Here is a 20,460-nt window from a genome sequence, read left to right on the forward strand (position 1 = left end):
TTATTTTTAAACAAGGACAAACTTTGAGGTGGGTTTGATATTGAAGGAAAAATCTGAACTTTTTTTTCTAATTATTAGAGTAGACGTTTTTATTCATTCATTTATTTATTTTTAAAGAATATCAGAAGCCACATGAACATCTAAAAACACAAAACAGTAAGTGCTAAAACGTGACAGTATAAAATCATTTTAAAGTCGATTAAAAACGTTTACGGAAGTACGTAAATCCAACACTGGCCCCTAGCAACCGCTGGAGTTTCAGTGTTCCCTAGCAACCATGGAGGACAGGATTTTAATGATAGAAGAAAACGACGAGGAGATCACAGAGGAACAAAAAGAAGCCCTTTATAAACGGGTCGAAGAACTAAAGTAATGAAAACTAATATTTACAACGAGTTGAATAAGCTCAGCTGTTAAACGTATTAGCTTAAATCTGACTTTTGCTTGTTTTGCACAGCTAGCTAATGCTCCTTGCTAATGCTAGCAGTAGCTCTGCCATTGAGAAATACGGATATAGCAGTTAAATATTAATAAAACACATCTTATCCTACTACCTATCCATCTGTTTGCTAGAAATAAAGGGCAGAGAGATGTTTAAACTAGATTAGGTTGTGAGTCAAATTATAAATTGTTAAATACTTTGAGTACACTTTGAACCCTCTTTCTAAATATTAGGTTACCTGGTTAGCTTAAACAGTTCAACTTATAGCTTGCAGGATTTCCTATTTTCTTTTAAGCTTGTTGTTCTTATTGTCTTTTATCCAAGATATTCCAATGCAGCCCTCCGGGCAGAGAATGCCATGTTTGAGCAGTTCATTGGCCGCCTGGATCCACAGGAGCTGCTGACCCCGGCTGGAGGAGAGGGCCCAGGGGTAACAGGGAGCTCCCAGCAGGAAGGTGGGGTAAGTGCTAGGAGATTTATATACTATTATTTTCTATAACTCAATATCATGTGTTGTGACTGTAGGTCTCTCACTAAAAGTCAACACTGCTGACAGATTTTACTCATTTCCTCAGCACATGGAGACATACGTAGAGAACTACAGTTTTTTCAGGATCAGGGAATTATTCTTAATGTCCCAGGATTAGAATTCAAAACACAACCACAGAGGGACAACCTTAATTGCTTTTTATGGCTTCATAAGTAGCAGCAGTTTACTCTATGTGGCCTGAGGACATAATTATATGAACAATTAGTGGCATTTCTAATAATATTTTAAGGGTTGTGATATTATGATAGAGCCACTTAAGTACCACTTAAATGATTTGATTCCCAGCTTTCTGCACTTTTCCTCCTCCTACCTCTTTTATATTGTGTGCAATGGTTTTATGGTGTGCATGATGTTTTTTTTTAATATTGTAATATAAGGTGTGTCTTTTTAATTCTAATGCACCAGGGAGGAATGGCACTTCTAATCCCCTTTTATTCTGAACACAATGACAATAAATGCTTTCTGTTCCATTCTCCTCTGTGCCTTCAGGGATGGAGGCGGAGGTCCAGAGCCAACATCTCAGATCGCCTCCAGCTGCTAACCTTGGAGCAAAAACTTTATATGGCACAGAGAGAAGTGAGAGAAACACAAGAGGACCAGGAGAAACTCAAACAAAAATATGAGAGAACCCAGGATGACTACAAGGTTAAAAGACACAAATAAAATAACAACACAAAGAGAAAACATCCATAAACATATACAAGCACACAGAGAGAAAACGTTTCTTCAGTACTCCTGCTTGTCTCTTCAGGCTTCTATGGAAGAAGCAGAACTGCGTCTAGCTGAGATCAAGAAAGCAAAGTATAAGTTTGAACGCAAACTACTCAAACCTATGAAGGACAACAGACTGGTGATGAAGGAGCCAGAGAAGGTGCTCCAGTATATGGAAGACAAATTAAAGGTAAACATTTGATTTAGTCCAATAGATTAACCTGTAGAAAGTAAGTTTTGAATAGATTTTAAGACCTAGCTGGCCTGCTCATTTTAATTCAGCTTACAAGAGATTCCATTACACTTGTGTCTGTTGAATCAGTTCAAAGTTATTCTCACTTCTCATCAATCATACATTTTTTAGGACTTTCAAATTCATAAATATGTATTTATGCTATTTATCACTGTCAGCAGATAAGCTACGGCTATTAAATAATGAGACTATTGCTGTAATTCAACCTTAGTGAATAAATATTACATTTCAATCCCTTTTCCTTTCATTATGTCTCCCTTCTGCAACTTCCACTGATCAAAGCAGTGCATTAGGTTTTCTCCACTCAGGTGTCTCAGAAATCCCGTCATTTTCTCCTTCACTTCTGGACTTGAAATGGGGTCCCTTAAGTGCAGAAAAAAAGCTACTTGATGGTAGATCGTATCTATAGGGATTGTGGTGTGGTTGTAAAGGTAATTCTGTACTTAAATCACCCATTTCTATATTTCAAATAATACCTGTGTGCTGTTTCATGCGGTGGTTTGCCTCATCCACTCTTAGTAAGCACTGGGAGGCCAGCTGGACTTTGGTGCCTCGGTGTGCACGGAGACCATTAAAATCTTGATGCTCTTTTCCACTGTGAGGAGGCCTTGTCTTGTCTTCTAGCTGACATAAATCAGAGAGGATTCAAGAAGAAAAAAAGTGAAGGGATAGTTTGCCTCATTAGTGAACAAAGGTCGAGTTAAACAGTTTGCAAAACCCAGGAACAAAGCTTTTTACCCTTTTTGCCTGCTGAGAGTATATGAAACCATCTTACCCATAAAATGGAGTTTGACTTCGTACCGATTGTCTTGTGGAGTCAAGGGTCTCTTATGGATATGGTAAAGTTATGTTGAATCTCTAAAACCTCCTTCTTGCTTAGAATTCACTTCATTACACAAATGTTCACAACAGTGGTCAGGTACTGTGATGCGTTTCTTAGCCAAAAACTGTTTTGCTGAGAGTGTTGAATGTGTTTTTGGCAACCTAATACCCATAAAATATAGGTGAAAAGAACTGAAATTCAAAATTTCTACATTAAAGTAGAATTACACTATTAACTGCATTTTTAATAGCCACACCTTTTATCTCAAAATCATGGAAATTAGCTATCTTTGGCGTCTGTAGCCTTCCGTAGTCAAACCATTAAACTTCTGCAGCTTTCTAAATGTAGCCAGCTGTTCCTAAACATTCATATGCCTTTAATGTGAACGATACATGGCTAGGGTATTTACTTATGTACTTATTTAGTCCTTATTTATGCATTAACTTACCAGCATTCACCTCCCTTTCTCCTCATGCTGTGTCCGGTTCATACATAAAAACAGGTTAGCCAGTTGGAGAAGTTTCATTGGAAGAACCAGGCACTGAAGGTCTACGAGAAGAAGCTCCTGCAGCAGCTCCAACAGAAAAAAGAGATGGGAAAAGTCAAATATGAGGTGGAGAATTAACTACTGACTTAAAGGATAAGGAAGCTGGGAAAAGAGATGCTTTTCTGAACTATTTTGTGGGTTCGATAGTTGCACTGGGAGTCTATTATCTATTTTTGTAACTGGGGTTTGTTAATGAGTTATGAGTTTGTGACTCTTTAATTAGGAATTTGCTTTAACCTTAACATAAATGATCATTTAAGGCATGTTAGTAAATATATTGTGCTGTTTGTTGCATCTAGGATTTTTTCCAGGAGTACAATGAGTCAAGAGTTGACAAAAACCTGGATGAACTTCAGATCAATAGTTTGAAAGTACAACGTGTCCTTACCTCACACAAGGTAACAGTTGATGTTCTCAGTGCAAATTAATCCCCACCCTGATGTATTGTTAAATTTCATATTGCAGTAGCTCTCGTCTGTCAGATATCTGTGTGTGCATTTCTTCTTATCGGAGTATTTCTGTTTTTGCAAGCAGGAGAAGCTGCAAAGTGTCACCCTGGAATCTACAGAGCTGAGCAACGACATCAGCAAAAGAAAGCAGTTGCTGGCAAAAATTGAGGAAGAGATACAGCGTGCAGAGGAGGTTTGTTGAGTCTAGAACTTAAAACCCTGTATGGCAAACTATATGAAATTTAGCAATTGAAAAAGGGTTTGTTGATTTGACACATAACCTGTTATTGTTTAGAAATGTGTTGCTTTTAGTTTTTTTTATTTTAACTACCGTAATTGGTTGTCTTAAATCCACTTTTTGTACTTGGTTTCTGTCTCTCTTCAGGAGCGTTTGAAGGCAGAAGCCTTCAACCAGCACCTGCACCGGCAGCTCACACATTATCAGGCTCCTGATATCACCGAGTACATGTATGTCAAGGACAAACTCAAGAAGCTGCGGCAGAGCGTTCACACTTGGGAGAGAAAGGTTGGGATTGCTGAGGTATTCACTGATTTTCATTTTCAATAAATTCTTTGAGTTATCTGCACAATTCTGTCTGCTCTGTAAGAAAATTCTATTAGACTTTGAAGTGCAGGGCTGTTTTTCACTTGAATCACATCCTGCATGCCTGGAGTTATTCGCCCTACAAAAACTGTTATTGTATCCAAAACTGTGCACTCCCTGTTTTTCTGCTTTCACTAGATGGCCTTGAAGACCCACACTAATAGGTGGAGCAAACCGAGATCCACTCTGACTCCTGCTAACAGTGCGGAGGCTGGAAGTCAGCCCGGAGGTCAGCGACTCCCACTGAAGCTTCCAAGCATAGCAGAACACAACACATAGAAAGTACAGAATCAGGAAGCTTTGCAGATTCATTAAAGATAATCTGTCCCAAGTTAGGGTGCTGTTTAGGCCCTGTTTTACAGTATGACAGTTATTCAACAACTGATTTGTCACAAAAAAATTGATGCATCTTATAAAGCTTGTTGGGAAATACAGAAATGTACTGTTGCGGTGGATGAAGCTTTCATGATATAAGATTTTTCAGTCACATTTGTTTTTTACCATTCAAAATGATGAAGAATGAAATATTATGTAAACGTAAAGATTAAGCTCCACGTTTTGTAAAGTTAATTATACAGTATTCAAAAGAAGCAAGTGTATTAAAGCTTCAAAGTGTGCAAAGCTTATAAAGAATCTGCAGCCTATTCAAGACGAAACAAGTGGGGAAAAAATCCACCCCGACTCGACAAACTATCTCCTTTATTAGAAAGAAATCCTTGAAGGAAAGAACTCTAAACGTTATGATGTTACATGCCATATATACAGTTATGTACATAAAAGTGCAATGTCACAATGAGTAAGCCGTTTATTTATTATTAATCCTGCCATATATCTGTTTGGAAAATGGCATCATTTCTAATACATGTCTTCTTCCTGCACTGCATTTTCTCAAAAAAACACAGCATCTAAAATGAAAATGCGACAGGACAGAAATGTTTGAAGTTCCTCTAAAACATTTTCAAAGGCACTTTCACAAGTACATACTACAGATGTACAGAACACCACAGAGTAGCTTAAAGCCTATACACGGCATAACTGAGTCCTACTGTAGTTGATGATGTTACATAGTGACGAAAGCACACTTTTATTTTTTTTAACAACTGGCTTCATACTGTAGGCGGGACACCTGTATCTCTGGATATTTATTCTACATCATATGTTCTAAGTGATTTCTACCCAGAAACAACAAACATAACAAAAATGATTATAAAAATAATGAAAGTTAGTAATTTAGAAATGAATTACCTTTGATTATTATACACACAATATCTGTCAAGTCAAAGATAATGTAAACCTGCTGTTAGAGAGCATTGCTTATTCATTGCAAACCACGTCTGTTCTATGAGTAATTATTCTAGCCAAACATTCTAAACACATGCATCCAGCTCTGTTATTTCTACAGTAAAGAGGTTAAAAAAAGACACACATGGGGATGCAGTCGCAAAGAAACTGGAACTAGGGCACAGACAGTTTCATGAGGCTATTGCATTTTGAAATTATTACTTAGGAGCTGACTGACACGGGCTGCTTCCTCCCATTTGTCTACCACACGTCATGCAAGCGTCATCATCCACGCAAATCCACAAAGACAGCCTCAATGTCAGTCTTGAGAGCAACACCAAAAAAAAAAGAAACGTTTTTGACATTCTCACCAGAACATTAAACACACTAGAGGGGCTCAAGCTGCTGCTGCTGTCAGAGACCTTCACAAAGAAAAGCACAGGAAGCAAGGTGAACATATTAGGAGGCTTTTACACTAACAGTCATTAGGTCCATGGCTACTGGCAGCGCTCCCACAGGGGGCCGCCTTGAATCTATACACATCAGTCAATATGAAGTATCAACACCCATGCTTTAACTTATACACTCATGTCTTTGGGTAGATAAAGCCAAGCAAGGCATAAAAGAAGCTATGGCATGTGGTCCACACTTTATAATAACACACGTTTGTCACCAGAGTTTTTCACACTTCTCCCTATAGGTTATACAGATGCAAAGGCAAACATACATATTAGGCATATTTTACCCCCTGCGCGGCTGCAGGGACCCAAGAATGCATTGAAGTGTTCAAACAAAGTATATAATGAAGTAGTGGTTTTATCCAATTGTCATATTTCATCCCAGGCAAACTGTTCAAACAAATCTGATGAAGGATTTCTGAGACACAGCTAATGGTTTGCCAAAGAGAGCTGCAGTTTACATGCTAGCAAGAAAGAAAAAAAGCATACTGGAGTCAGTACTGTTAATTTATTAACAGAGTACCGTTAATAAATAAGTTGTTAAGGGATCTTTAAACCTTAAAACCATTTCCTCCCAGGTAGTCACAGCACCTTTGTAATATTTGAACATTTGAAATCAAATCAGTTACATCTCAAAATGTGTAAGGCCATTGAACCAACGCCTCCAACGGCCCTCATGAGTAATAAAACAAAACAAGAAGAACTAGTTGTTGCCACTGTGGTCACTACGTTTTCCATCCATGTCAGGTTCAGTGGTAAACACAAGAGCTGCATGCACCGTATTTTGTTCAGAGTTACACAGTTCGTTAATGTCTGTAAACTAAACTAACATTTTTCTAAAACTTTGAAGGAAGCCTTTGTGATTTGTTGTTTGAATTTATTTTAAAAAAAGATATACATTAGATAACATTAACCTAAGCATATTAACACACAAATCTGCACATTTATGTTATTGAGACAGAAGATTTGTCTGGCTGACAAATCTGTCCACACTCTGTAACTCCTACCCCGGTCTCTCACAGTCCTCTTGTTTTCAGCCTCAAAACACCCCAAAAAAGTCTGTTCCCATCCAGGTCCTAGTATTTTACACGCTCTCAGGTGTTATTTCTAGTATGTCTGTGAAGTGAAGACACCAGTAATATTTCACAGCCTCCTGGAAGTGGAGAGCTTTTGCGTTACATCTCCGATTCCTGTCCCAGAGGTTACATGGTGCAGGACTTGTCCAGAGGGTCCTGAGGGGACGCAACAGGAGGCTGTGGGGCCTGGCTGGACTTGGGCACCACCATGGGCTTGGGCCTCAAAGCGGGAGGTTTGAGCTGCACCCCCATGCGTGGTGCTACCGCCGGCTTGAAGGTGCTCATGGTGTCGCTGGAGGAGCTGGTGCTGCGGCGGATGGGTGGCTCAGTGTTGGCAGTGGACCTCAGCATGACGCCGTGGATGGGGCTGAGGGACTCGCTGGAGCTGGCCGGCGTTGGGCCGCCGCCGCCGCCGCCGCCGGAGGTCTGCCGCTGCTCCAGGGTGTCCAGCACCACATCGGGGGCGTGCTTGGCTGAGCTCTGCCTCTCCAGCTCGCGCAGCTCATTCAGAGCAGTGTTCATAGTTTCTTCTATGTCCTGCAGGAGATGAAAAGAGTGTGAGTGAAAGTGGCGGGTGATATAAGAGGAGAATAGCAACACAGATGAGTGAGAAACAGCAAGGCTACAAATAAGAGAACATTTAAAAGACAAGAAAAAGTGCAAAAAAGGAGAAGAGATTATATGATCAGGGAAGACGTGAGAGAAAGAAGGAAGAGATGGTTGGAAACATTAAAAAAAATCATGTTAACTGAACACCACAGTGACAGATTTGTAAGAAACACCAAGCATGCATTATACATGCAGAGCGTTAGTGGAGAAAATGACTTTACACCGGCACTTCTCCCTCTGCATGCAAATGACTTTTGGATAGTGAAGGAGATACAGAGATGACAAGACATGTTCATCTGAGCATGCTCCCAGTTGGCAGACAGACAGCCCAGCACAGTTTAAAGTGCTCTCTGTAACCTCTGCTTTCTAACCGAGGCTCTATGCAGATGAAAGCTATGGCTCCCCTGTTCATATGTATGGAAGAGTTGTAGAAAGAAATCAGATGAATGCAGAAACTGAAGTCTGCTTGAGCACAAACTAAACCCAGTCAGACTTTCTGCTTTACATTTTCTGATAAATTTTTGGAAGCTTATAAGCAAGACATCAGTAAATATACTGTGACGAGTCCCTGTGTTGAGCTATGCTCCCTGCTGTCTGCCTGTGAAGCTAGTCTTTTTGCGTGTATTTAGCACACAGACACAGTTGCAGCCAGAGGAAGCAGAAGACAGGGACTGACTATGTTTTTACAGGGCAGGGCAGGGCTTTGATGGTGGAGGGAGCTGCGGTCGGGTCGCCGCTCGTCCCGCGCTGACCTGTGCGATGGTCTCCGGGTCCAGGGGCTTGCCGCCGTGGTGGTGATGGCCGTCGGTAAAGCCCGTGTACTGGCCCGAGGAGGTGGAGCGGCGGATCGGGGGGCTTTCCAGCTTCTTTAGGGACTCGTGGCGGCTGATGTTAGTGAGACTGCCGTGGCCCGTGCGGCGCCGTCGCTCAGGGCTGTCCATCGGTAAGTGGTTGCGGCTTCTCAGCATGTCCCGGGGGCTGAAGTGGCCTAGAACTGGGGAGCCCATCTCTGGGGTCCCACCATGTCCGCTGTGACCCTGCTGGGAGGTGTGGACCATGCAGTGGACGTCGCTGGGGCGGGCAGGGGGCCGCCGAGACGGTGGGTCTGTTCTTTTTCTGTGCCTGCTGTGATATCAGGGTGGGACAGAGAAAAAACAACAGTTAGAAAATAAAAACATCCTTTCTAAGATTCAGATTCAGGAAACTTTATTTTTCCCCAGGGGGCAATTTAAAATGTACGTAGAACCGGCAGTGCAACAATGATGTAATAAAGAAATAGGGATAAATATATATACAAATGTAGAGCAAATAATGTATGAATAAAATAAAAAGAAAGAAAAGGAAAAGAAGACAAAAATCGCAACTCCGTAACATACTAGTGCAAATACAAATGAATAAGTAGGTACAATATGGCAATGAGGTAGATACAAGTTGTATATATCAACCATTTTAACACTTAACTCGCACTCAAACATTGAGTTAAACATTTCAACTATTTAGCAACTGGATCAACTTAACGAACTTAACGAAATCAAATATTATTGTGAAAGGAACCCTGATCAGCGCCTTTATTCTGGAGGGCGGGTACAGCGGACCTGGCCATCAGCCAGACGAGGAAGGCCTGTGGTTCGTCAGAGCACCAAAACATGCTCTCTGGGAGAAGCTGCAGCTGCCCCAGCAGTGAGCCTGTCCTCTATCTGAACCTGGACCAGAACACAGCAAACACCTAATCTGACATGCACACATTAGCAACACAGAGAGACAGCGTGTACGTGTGCCACATAAGATGCATGTTACCTCATATTGTAGTTGATTTTTATATATATATATATATATATATATATATATATATATATATATATATATGCATTTGGATTCTACATGCTGCTCCTCCACAGTAACATCTACTGCCTTCAAGCATCACCGTTGCTCCATAAAAGGCCAATAGAGCAAAGCATCCTCCTCAGTGTGGCTCTAACAGGCTCTGCATATGTATGACTAGTAGCAGTACAGTAGCCTGAGTCAAGAGCTGTAATGTTTAATCAAAGATGCTATCGTCACTTGCAGTCCAGCAGCAAGATGACTAAAAAAATATTTGAGTGTGACTGCTAGTGATAAAATAGAATTTAAACTAGAGAATTTGATAAGATAGTTCAGAAGTTTAAAAGAAATTTCTCTGGTATTTGGATGAAAACTTTCATCATTTTGGTACATTTTCTGAAATGGCGACACTTTGAGATGCTAAATCAGTATTTGTGAGCTGATATATGTCAGATTAACTAAAATAATTAGTCTTCTGTCTGTGCTGCTGGTTCTCCGTGACTAAAAACAAGAAGTGAATTACTCATCCTTTAATCACTTCTCCCAGACAAATGGCTTCAGTTGGAGAGTTTACCTTTGCCTAATGAATGCTGTCTCAGCTATTATCGTTAGGGTTTACAAGCAGCTTCATCACTGTGCTAAACAAAAAAGCAATAATGAGTATGGATATGAAGAGAATGTAATATCAGCTCTTCCTGTGAAGCCACAGCGCTGGAGTCTCCCCGGTGGAATCATTTCATCACAGAAAACTACTGATGTACACGAACCGGAAAGTCTTACTTTAATCCAAACGTACATTTGATTATGTAATAGTCTGGAACCCCACACAATCTCACAGTGCTGAAAAATGTCTAAATGTAATATATCATTAATGTGCACAGTGAAACCTTCCTGATGATGAGTCCAGACACTGAAGGATGAAGAGTCAGGGATGGACTGGTGCAGGCTGCCTGGTGAGAAATACATTTTTTTTTTCTGACTGCAGTGGAAATCTTGAATAGTAAACAACTGCAGGAAGCCCTCTTAAACTGCAGGTGGAGCAGTCTGCATTCATAACTCCACCTCCCTGTGGCACAGAGTGTACCACAACAGGCACTAATTCTACAAGCTGGAACCACACCGACAGATCAGACTTTACCGATTATTGCTTCAGCCGATAACGGAAAATAAATCACAAGCCATTCTACAAGTTTATCCAAACAGGAAACAGACCAATGGGAACTCTTGTTATGATCACATCCATGTGCATCTTTTCCACTCTAATATAACCATCTTGTTTGCTGACACTCGCTACGGCTACAAACTCTTCTAGAGGTCAGTCTTGTGAGTGTGTTGTTGATTGAGGACACCAGGAGAGGAAAATATCTAAATAAAGCACAGGGTATAAATGATTCAACACTTGTGAGGATTGTCTGAATGGAAGAGCAGAAAGCGAGTGAGGGGTAGACAGGGAAAAAAAAAACGAAAAAGAGAGGTGGGCGATCACCTGGGGGCCGGTGACAGGAAGCAGACGGCTGTTTGGGGACTCTGAGCAGGTTCATTAAGGCTGACGTTAAAAGCATGATTCATTCAGACACTTCATTCACATACCAGTACCGGCAGTGGTGTAAATATTGCCGCTGGTATGAATCATCAACATGAGGGAGAGCAAGTAAAAAAAGCATTCTGTTCATATGTTTGGCAGCAGCCGGTAACAGACGTTTCAAGGTCGCTTATTCCACCAGCAGAAATGCAGCGATGAAGAGAGGAGCAGGAGATGAAATGGTGAAATGCTGGCACGCAACCAGCAGATGCTGCCAAAAAGACTCAAGTGTGATTGGATATGCGTGTGTCTTCTCCACGTGTGCCATTCCTCCGTGTGCATTATTAAAACGGCTATTTAATACTCATACTTCACAACAGGAGCTGTCTGGTCGCCGGGGGTAAAACAGAGTGGGTGAAGTTGAGTCAGGTGACAATTAGGTTGAGAGAGGTGAGCCGAGGACACAGAACAGGAGGCGGCAGCATGTGTAGCACTGAAGATTGATCGCAGGCGCTTCCCTAAATCCTTCAGTCCCGTTCACTTCACAGACAAACCAAAGAGATGCTATCAAACTGCTGTCTTTGAAGTGAAAAGTTGAAAAAATCGGAATTATTTTCAGCGGCATATGAAATCTCTTTATAGAAAACAGAAAGTTTGTTCACTTTTCACGTGTCTGAGTCTCTGTGTAGTCTTGTGCACACTTGAAGCTATTTAAGCACCTTGGGTGATGCAACAGTCAAGTTGTTGCAGGCGTGCTGCTTGACTATCAGAGGTTATTGCATTAGCAGCCTCTTATTGGATAAGGACGTGTTCTGGTCATACTGTGCATCGGTCACTGTGGTGTGAGGAAGACGGGAAGTAATTAACCCAGTGGGATGCTTGTTTACTTCAGAAAAATGTCTCTGAAAGTCTTTCTGCACTTTTGAATGCAGTATAAATACTGACATTTTTACTGAACTGGCTATTATATTAAAACACGACAAGAACCTTTATGAACTTTGGGAAAATCCTTGGCGGATTTTCATGTCAGTAACTGCAAGTTTTTAGACAAGAAATAACTACCCTTTTGTGGTTCTTTGTTCAAACATTGATGATTTCAACATCGCAGTCCAATATACCACAGCGTTATGTTCAGAGTAGAAACCTACCTGGTGATGTAGGCCTCAGAGATCCTGGTGTCGGTGGGCGAGCCGATGTCTTTCCCTGAGCATTTATCATCTCCAGCGTGGCCGCTGCTGGCCTCGCTGTCAGCCTTCTGACTCAGAGTGTCTGAGAAGTTGTCATCTCTGGGACACAGAGACGGTGTGACATTGAGATGTGAAAAGAACAAGAGGGAAATGACAGACAAACCGACAGAGAGAGAGAGGAGAGAGAGGAAAAGAAAAATCAGCAAATCAGTCAATCTTTCATATTTGCACCGTTCTTCGATAACAGTATTTGATATCCATTTCCTGTGAGTCAGCATGCATCCCTCTTTACCGACCCCCACCAAGGTCCAGAGAGTCGGATGAGTCATGGTCTCGAGACACTCAGTATTCTGGTGATGCACCGTGGCGGTAACATGCACACACACACTAATACACACACTAATACTCACACACACAAGCCAGCTGTACGGGTTTCAGTGAGATATGTGACTGGATACTGAGTACAGTTGGTGCCTGTCAGGTGGCAGTAATCAGAGCTACTGAACTGCACTGCTGCCTCAGATGATGTGTATTAGGTGGTAAAAAACTCAGTCACTTATTTAGTGTATCCACATGATGCGCTCAGAGACAGAGCAAAGCCAAGCGCTTCTCCAGAGCAGAGCCAGCAGTAAAAATCTACAGACACAAGAATGTTTGAACACCCCGACAGCCCAATCCTGAGAGGAGACATCTTGTGCTTAGTTGGTCTCTCAGACTTCTCTGGAGATGTTTTATTCTGGGCTCTTTTATGGGGACAGACACAGACCACAACCCTGCGTTCTCCTACACTCCTCAGCCTGCCCTGTTTAAATAGAGAGCAGGATGTTACTACGCTCGGGGACAACCCGTACAGCTGTAAATTCTCCTGCTCTTTCATTAACTAAGAAGACACCCCATCAGCAGGGCCCCTCCTTGTGAATCATTGATAGGGGCAAAGACAAGAGGAAAGAGTGAGAAGGCATTCTAAATGGCCATTTTGTCAGCCAGCTACTAAGTGATTGGAGTGATTCTGTTCCAGTCCTAACGAGACGGTGAATCCAGTCCATTAGGCACCAACAGTTGCTGGGGCAAAGTGTATGCTTGTTAGTGCTGAGAGCACGAGACAGTGACAGAAGGGCTGGTTAAGGACCCTGGAGACGGAGATAGCTCCACAGCTGAGCGGGGAGGACATCGGCCGGCGAGACAAATGAGGCTGAAGGTCCTCTACGCACGACCCCACAGTCAACTGAAGGCCCGCAGCCTCTCATGGAGAGCAAAGTCAACAAGGACAAGTGTGTTGTTTAACCCACAGGGATATCATCCCCGGAATATCAGCTCTCAAGCTCTGAGAGGAGCTGCTAGCAGTTTGGTAGCCCGAGGAAAATTAACTGAGGAAGCAGAGAGTAATGTTTCCTGTACCACAATCATACATTTAGAAATGCATATATTGCTCATGAATCATGCTTCTGTCATACTGTTTTCAAAAATGTATTTACTAAAGCTTAGATGCTTAAAAATAATTAGCTTCTCTCCAGTCTGGTAAGTTAACCTGCTTCAAGCATTAGATTAATATTTACCGATCACACAGAAAGTGGGATCAATGTTCTCAAGGTAAACTCACAGAAAGGTACGTTATCTTTTAAAAAAAGCCCCAAAATGACATCATACAGTTGAAACTTTCTGAGAGTCCTTGAACTACTCATCTGTGATGTTCTGTTCTATCAAAAAATGGAACCAAACCAAGCGTAATATTGTGAAATTTCATCAAAATTTTTCGGTTTTACATCTTGCTTAAAACTTTCACAAAAAAGAGGTTTGGTCTGACTAGATTCTGCAAATAAACAAAAAAATTCCGATTTTTTTCTGCCAAAGTGCGCAAAACTGCAGGTATGTTTCACAGAGCAGGGGACAAGTACGAAAAAAACTAAAATGTAAGCAGTAAAATGTCTACAAGTATTTTTTTCCACTGTATTGCTAACATCTCAATAATGTGTGTTGATTCTGTTTTTTCTGTAAAAAAATATTATAGAATTCCTTATATATTAATACAAGAAATTCTGATTTAATTTTCTCATTTTATATAATTTGTGGCAATATGTCTTTAATATACTGCAAAGTTCTGTATGTTTTTGAGTTCTCTCTGGTTCTAGTCATTATTGTGCTTTGACAGAGGAGCAGAATTTTATACTGCAATGAGACCACATTGAGTAAAAATGTGAAAGAATCACAGCCCACAGTAAGAGGTGAGGTCATTAGAGGTGATCTGACTAGTTAGTATTCACTGTGTATACGAGCTCTGTGCATGATGCAGCGCTTCTGCTTTCATTTGAAACAAGAGCAAACATCTAATATCAGAATGAAATGTTTACGATACATCAAGATAAGTTCTCTTTGTGCATAAATCTAATATACTTTCATTGAGCCTTGATGTTTTAAATGTATATACATGTGTACACTTTAAGACACTCACATGTCTTGGACTACGATGTACTGATGTGGCACCAGGCCGTCGATGCCGTTGTGCCGTCCCTCCCACCAGTCCTCAGACGCTCGCTGATACAGCAGCAGGGAGGCGCCCTTTTTGAAGGACAACTCTCGAGACGAGCGCCCAACGTAGTCAAACTTGGCAATGGCTTCGATAGGTTCACCCTCTGTCAACAGAAAAGGGATTAGACAGGTCAGGTATGTCAGACGGGGCAAAGACATCAAGTAGAGAGGGCTATTATCGCACGTGCAGACATTTCTAATGACAATTACGAGTATTGTAGCCTTAGGAAGTCCAAATTTGGATTGTATGTTGGCCACGATGCAGGACAGTCTGATACTGGCATGTCTGGACACGTGAATGCAGAGTTAGTGCACGTGGAGTTCAAGTGTGCTAAGCCAGCTGGTTATTTCAGTTTTAGTCAATAGTAACCCAGCTCTACAGCACCAGGCCAAGGCCACAACAGGCCCTCAGGGGCTTTAGCAGGGTATTTATAGAAGCTTTTGAGAAGAAATCTATGTGACTAAGGGGCATGTCAGTCACTGTACAGATCATTAGACTGGATTGACAACAAAATGAACATGGAAAAGACCAGAAAAAGTTATGCAGGACGATCCTATCCAACACTAGCCGGAACAATTATTATTTCCACTCATCTGTAGTCGTATCTGAATCCGTAGAAAACATTTGCAGCTACAGTTGACTCTGCTATTCCAAAGGTACACGTCTCCCAGCTATAATGCATGCACTACAGCAACAAGAGTCTAAAAATAGCTTCTTTATTCCTCCCTCACTCCTACCTCTGCCCTCCTCCCAACTCACTTTCTCACTTCAAGTCAGACAGGGGGTCCCTGGACAGATGCAGGCTCACCCTAACACAGGTTCTCCATACAAAGCGGTGAGGAGGGAACAGAGTGAACGGCTGAAACTTGTCTCGGCTGTGTCAAGCCAACATGATGCATCTTTCTTGAGTAATTTCCAGATGAGCGTCCGTGTGAGAAAATAAACACACCGTGGTTCTGAGCAGAGTGGAGGCTTCTGCATTTCTTTCAACCTCATCTATTTTTATTCTGCCTTTTTCCACCTTTAACTTGCCACCTTCCTTGCATCAGTGGCTTGTCAGGATTGACAGGGTGGATGTGACGTGGCTCCAATGAAATGTGACAAGCAGGAATTGACTGTCTGAATTAATTGGGCTGCACTACAGCAGACAAGGCTGTTAATAAACCTGACGGCACCCTAATCGGTGCAGGGGATTTCTCTTCCTCCCTCTATTTTTATTATCTCATTCATCCACTTCTACATATCCATCCATCTGCAAATGTTTATCCAAGGCACACACACACATTAGCACCGCAGTGACACGGCTGCAGCTGCAAGCAGCAGAAACTCAAATTTCAGTGTGGGAAAGAATCTCCTCTGTCATGTTTTACAATTATAAGTAAGAATCGCTTCAGACCCAACCACCCGAGGTTGCACACACACACATATACACACACGCCAACAGTGAAGCTGGAGTTAAAGAAATGTTGAACTGTGAGAGTTGGAGGCCTGTGGTGTAAGAGATACCAACTGTCAGATGTCTTACACAAGCCAGTGGAGCGCAGTCGGTGTGGATGCTGCTCTACATCACTGTTCATACAAAGAAATAGGGCACCAGAAGCCTGGTGTGAGATGCAGTTAGGATCGATAAAACAAAAGAAAGGTATAAAATCCTTCTTCTTTTCAATCCACCCTTTTATTTTTCTGAAACAAATAATAATCTCATGTGCTTGCTGCTCCAAGCCGAACTGGTGGAATCAAGAATATGAAAGCGGGTTAAATGTGGCTCTTTATGGGGAAAAAGGATGACCTTTTCTGCTCTGTAAAATGCATTTCCCTTTAGCATGTGCAATCCAATATGTACAGTATGCCTGCTGGGGCGCTTCACAACAAGGACATCCTGATGCATTCCTGCAAAGCGATATAAAATCAATGCACCAGTTAGTTCACCTCTGACCTCGGGGTGAATTTACCAGCAGATACGACGTCAATCTATTGATGGTGGGCGAGAAGTGCCACTCTAAAAAACAGACCGTTAATCTCACCGCATGACAGCTTTGGTCCATGTGTCATGTGTTACAGCTACTGCTAGTCTGGTACAAGGTTTAATATCTCACAGTCCCATTTTTTTGACTGTCTTGTATTAACATTATTGTTGCCTTAATCAGCTGGTTTGGGGAAGAAATAATTAGAAGGACACTTGTATGAACAGCTGAGACTGATGGGAATGCCAGCAGTGTTACATGTATTTGATTTTATACTTACATATTGGAAATATTGTTTGTAGGCTTCATAATGCGAATGACAGTAAAATAAGTATTCTCAGAGTACCAAATTTCATGTAATACGTTTGCCTGGAAAATCCAGACTGACTTTATTTATGTATTAATATAAATACAAATAAAGGCAGTCTGGCATTGCGATGATACGAGACGATTTCAAAAAGGAGGGGCTAACGAACGCAGCTTGAACGAGAAAGAACCAATCAGCGTAACACGGATGTGACGCACAAACAAATCGACCTTGAAGTCCATGTAGTCCAAACAACAATGGCATGCAGCCGAGAAAGCGTCGCGGTGAACGATTACTGCCGTTTTTGTCACAAAAATCTGCGAATACATGGGGTGCTCTCAAGTACAACACTTATTTTTGAAAAGGCTACGCAACAAAAGACTCCTTCCGAACGATTAGCGGTGTTAGGAATAACTTTAAATCGGAGCCAAACCAAGTCGGTGCGTATGTGTAAAAGTTGCTTAAATTTACTCACACGTTTGGAACGGGATTTCCCTCTGTACACACAATGGCAAGAAGCCGAAAGTAACGAGCCATCCACTGCCTCCTCATCGTCGGAAACGTCAAGTGAAAAGAGGCAACGACTAACGCCATCCAAAACGCCAAGAGACCACGAAAAGATTCGCTTTTGCCTCCCTCCTCTCTCTCTCTCTCTCTCTCCTTGTTTTACGGCGGTGGCCCCCTTCCTCCTCCTCCGGCATCATCTTTATGGGTAATCCAGGCGCTGAAGATGACGCAGCATTAACTCCCGCCTCCTGTGCTATGATTGGTCGTACCAAACTGTACCGGGAGGGAAACGCGATTCAATTCGCCCAATGCCAAACTGACTCTCCTGTATCTCCTAACATGGAGATAGGAGATTACATGGAGATTCAGATTGGATTTTCCAAGCTAGTAATACGTGAAAACTTTCACTTGCTGCTGGTGTTAGAGAAACATCATCAGATCTCTAAAGCAGGATTCATTCTCTGGATCCTGAGAATGTCTGTAAAAAATCTAACTGTTAAGATTTCAGTCTGGCTGGTAGGCAGGCTGACATTGCCATCACTTGATCCATGGCTAAAACTGTAGAGGAGCACCCTTGTATACTTTCGAGGATACAAAGCAAGTGGAGGAATGTTAGATGTTTAATAAAGTCTCACCCAAGCTGTAACCTCTCAGGCTGAAAAGTGAAGCCAGTGCCAAAAACTGCAGCTCCTCAAAAAGTGGTCTTTTTAAATGTTGTTTTGTCTTTTTGTGTGCAATTGCATGTCTTGCCTGGTTGTCCTTCTTAAGCTGCTTGTATGCCCTTTTTAATTGCCCCTTGGGGACAAATAAATTTTTTTGAACTGAATTGAATACTACAGGCTACCCCCAGTTTGTATTAATGTTATATATGAGTCGCAGAGAAATAAAATATACATGGAAGTCAGTTAATCTACTGCTGTTTTGAAGTTTTTTCCAAACCTTCAGAAACCATGCCAAAACATGCGAAATATGAGCGTAATGAAAATTTTGCATGAAAACACAAAAGATTTTAAGAAAACAACACAGTTTTAGTTCATTCTGTCCGAACAGAACAAGTAGTTGTACCACTCTCATCTTTGCTTGGATTACTAAAAAGAGGCGGTTATTCTTTTATCCGGACACCCTCAGAATGTTTTGTTAAATGAGCGTCTGGGGTTTTCAAGGGTTGTCTGGAATTTATCTTTCAGAAAATTGAGCACTTGGCTCTATGGCTCCGATGCAACAGTAACCAGTGTCAGGAATGAACCGTGCTGGGCTTTATAAAAGACGCTATCTATATCTGGATAATCAGCGATCCACACAACTGTCCTCCTCCTCATTTCTTCCACCACTACCTAACGAAAGCAACACATCACGTACCTCTACTTTCTGTGAGTCTGGTCTGCCCAGATCATCTATCTGAGATAACGAGCTCCACGACACTCCACATTCATCTGCTGAGATTCCTGGACCGCTACTTAGACGTGACATGACTTTTACTCCTTTCATTCTCGCTCTGCCTGTCTCCTACTAATTTACTCTGTGGGCAAAGAGGACTAAACACATTTTGATCCTCGATAAAAGGGGAGAGAAAAAAATGGAACTGCTTCAGTCTGCAGAAATCAAGCGCTGGTAACTAAACAGAGATTTGCTTTTGTGTCTGAAATCCAAATGAGGTCATTGGGATTTAAAAATAACTGATGACAATAACTTGACCACAGTTCAAGACTCCAAAGGGAGGAACTCAGTCAGTGAGGAGATCCTCCCAGTCTGCTCAGGGAGGCTTTTGGAACAACTATGGGAGCTCAGGATTTCCAGAAAACATGATCTTCTATTAATTACTCTGAGTTGATAGATGCCATCTGTGTTTTACAGCAGGGATGTTCATATGCAGAAGTTCCCCTGTCAAATTAGATACCTCCTTTAGCTATGCAGGACATTCAGATGATGGTTTTAATTTGGAGGCAGAATAAAATAACACTTGATGTCATGAGAAGAGAACACATCTTCCAAACTCCTGTCTACGGAGACTGATGACGCTCTCGTCACTGGGTGTGAAAAGGAGACAGGATTGGGGCAACTGCTGTCACCATGGAAACAGGTTTAAGAAAGTCTGTTACTAAGGTAAGAAATGAAGACTTGGTTCAACTATAGGTCGATGATGTTTTTGCCCACTCTAAAAATAAAAAACATGTCTGAAAGAGCAGTGACCAGATGCGGACAGTTTTTAAAGAGCTGCTAGTTTTATCGTCTGTTTCTGCTTTTCACTGAAAGCTAAACAGCAACGTCTGACCCCGTCTGATCTTCTGGCCTCAACATATTTGATTTGGACTCGACCAACCAGTATTGGTTTCATGCGAACAAAGGACCATATGTATGATCACACAAGCCGAGCCCATCCCACCACGTCTGAGGTAAATCTACAATACCCTCTGGTGAATACATGAGCCGAGTGTATTTTTTCTTTCTATTTTCTCTTGGACATATGGAAATATAATTAAAGGCAGAGAAAACACAGATGGTATCGTTTTTCAAAATGCTACTAAAATCTGTTAGGCACTTTTTACACACACGCCATACATTTGCTATTCTTTTACAAATTACTATAACCTTGATATTTCACAAGGGAGTGAAGAAAAAAAAAATCAAGGGAATTGGAAAAATTTCATCCGAGGCTGGGACCTTTAAAGAAACAAGATTTCTCTCCCAAGGGGTCCAGTGGGTGCAGACCACCATGGAATTTGTAAAAATGAGAATGTGGAGGTGTCCTGAGGTCCCAAGGGGCAGAAGCAGAAGCATTAGAATATGAATGGCTGTCCATCACTCAGAGCCCAGCTCCTTGG

The 20,460-nt window shown here is 41.7% G+C and overlaps 3 protein-coding genes across 7 annotated transcripts in view; 2 read left to right on the top strand and 1 right to left on the bottom strand.

Moving 5' to 3' along the window:
- Positions 1-20,460, top strand: part of zgc:77752 (uncharacterized protein LOC393862 homolog) — a 411,733-nt gene that overhangs the window by 283,832 nt on the left and 107,441 nt on the right. The window lies entirely within an intron of this gene.
- Positions 145-5,175, top strand: ccdc113 (coiled-coil domain containing 113). Of its 2 annotated transcripts, none has more exons than XM_051951421.1 (9): positions 145-369; positions 767-902; positions 1,482-1,637; positions 1,744-1,893; positions 3,282-3,392; positions 3,626-3,724; positions 3,858-3,968; positions 4,161-4,316; positions 4,518-5,175. In XM_051951421.1, the coding sequence occupies exons 1-9, from the start codon at positions 278-280 to the stop codon at positions 4,656-4,658; spliced, it is 1,152 nt and encodes a 383-aa protein (XP_051807381.1). In that variant the 5' UTR covers positions 145-277; the 3' UTR covers positions 4,659-5,175. The 2 variants fall into 2 exon arrangements, with proteins under 2 accessions (XP_051807381.1, XP_022058029.2); XM_022202337.2 differs by having other exon boundaries at positions 148-369; positions 3,861-3,968.
- srgap1a (SLIT-ROBO Rho GTPase activating protein 1a) overlaps positions 5,062-20,460 on the bottom strand; it is a 97,440-nt gene continuing 82,041 nt past the window's right edge. For 2 of the 4 annotated variants that reach the window (XM_022202302.2, XM_022202310.2), the window contains exons 19-22: positions 14,783-14,963; positions 12,295-12,432; positions 8,556-8,928; positions 5,062-7,731 (exon numbers count right to left, since the gene is read on the bottom strand). In XM_022202302.2, coding sequence (XP_022057994.2) covers positions 7,321-7,731; positions 8,556-8,928; positions 12,295-12,432; positions 14,783-14,963 — 1,103 coding nt within the window. In that variant the 3' untranslated portion in view covers positions 5,062-7,320. Of the gene's footprint in view, positions 7,732-8,479; positions 8,929-12,294; positions 12,433-14,782; positions 14,964-20,460 lie in introns of all 4 variants that reach the window. The other 2 variants (XM_022202326.2, XM_022202318.2) reach the window with 2 other exon arrangements.

The sequence above is a fragment of the Acanthochromis polyacanthus genome, chromosome 8 (assembly GCF_021347895.1).
Source record: "Acanthochromis polyacanthus isolate Apoly-LR-REF ecotype Palm Island chromosome 8, KAUST_Apoly_ChrSc, whole genome shotgun sequence".
In the NCBI taxonomy this organism is placed as follows: Eukaryota; Metazoa; Chordata; class Actinopteri; family Pomacentridae; genus Acanthochromis; species Acanthochromis polyacanthus.

Bases quoted from the DNA above. Each gene is read 5' to 3' on its own strand.
- ccdc113 (XM_051951421.1), top strand. From the start codon at position 278: ATGGAGGACAGGATTTTAATGATAGAAGAAAACGACGAGGAGATCACA. The intron at 903-1,481 runs GTAAGTGCTAGG...CTGTGCCTTCAG, and splicing joins GCTCCCAGCAGGAAGGTGGG to GGATGGAGGCGGAGGTCCAG. The intron at 3,393-3,625 runs GTGGAGAATTAA...TGTTGCATCTAG, and splicing joins TGGGAAAAGTCAAATATGAG to GATTTTTTCCAGGAGTACAA.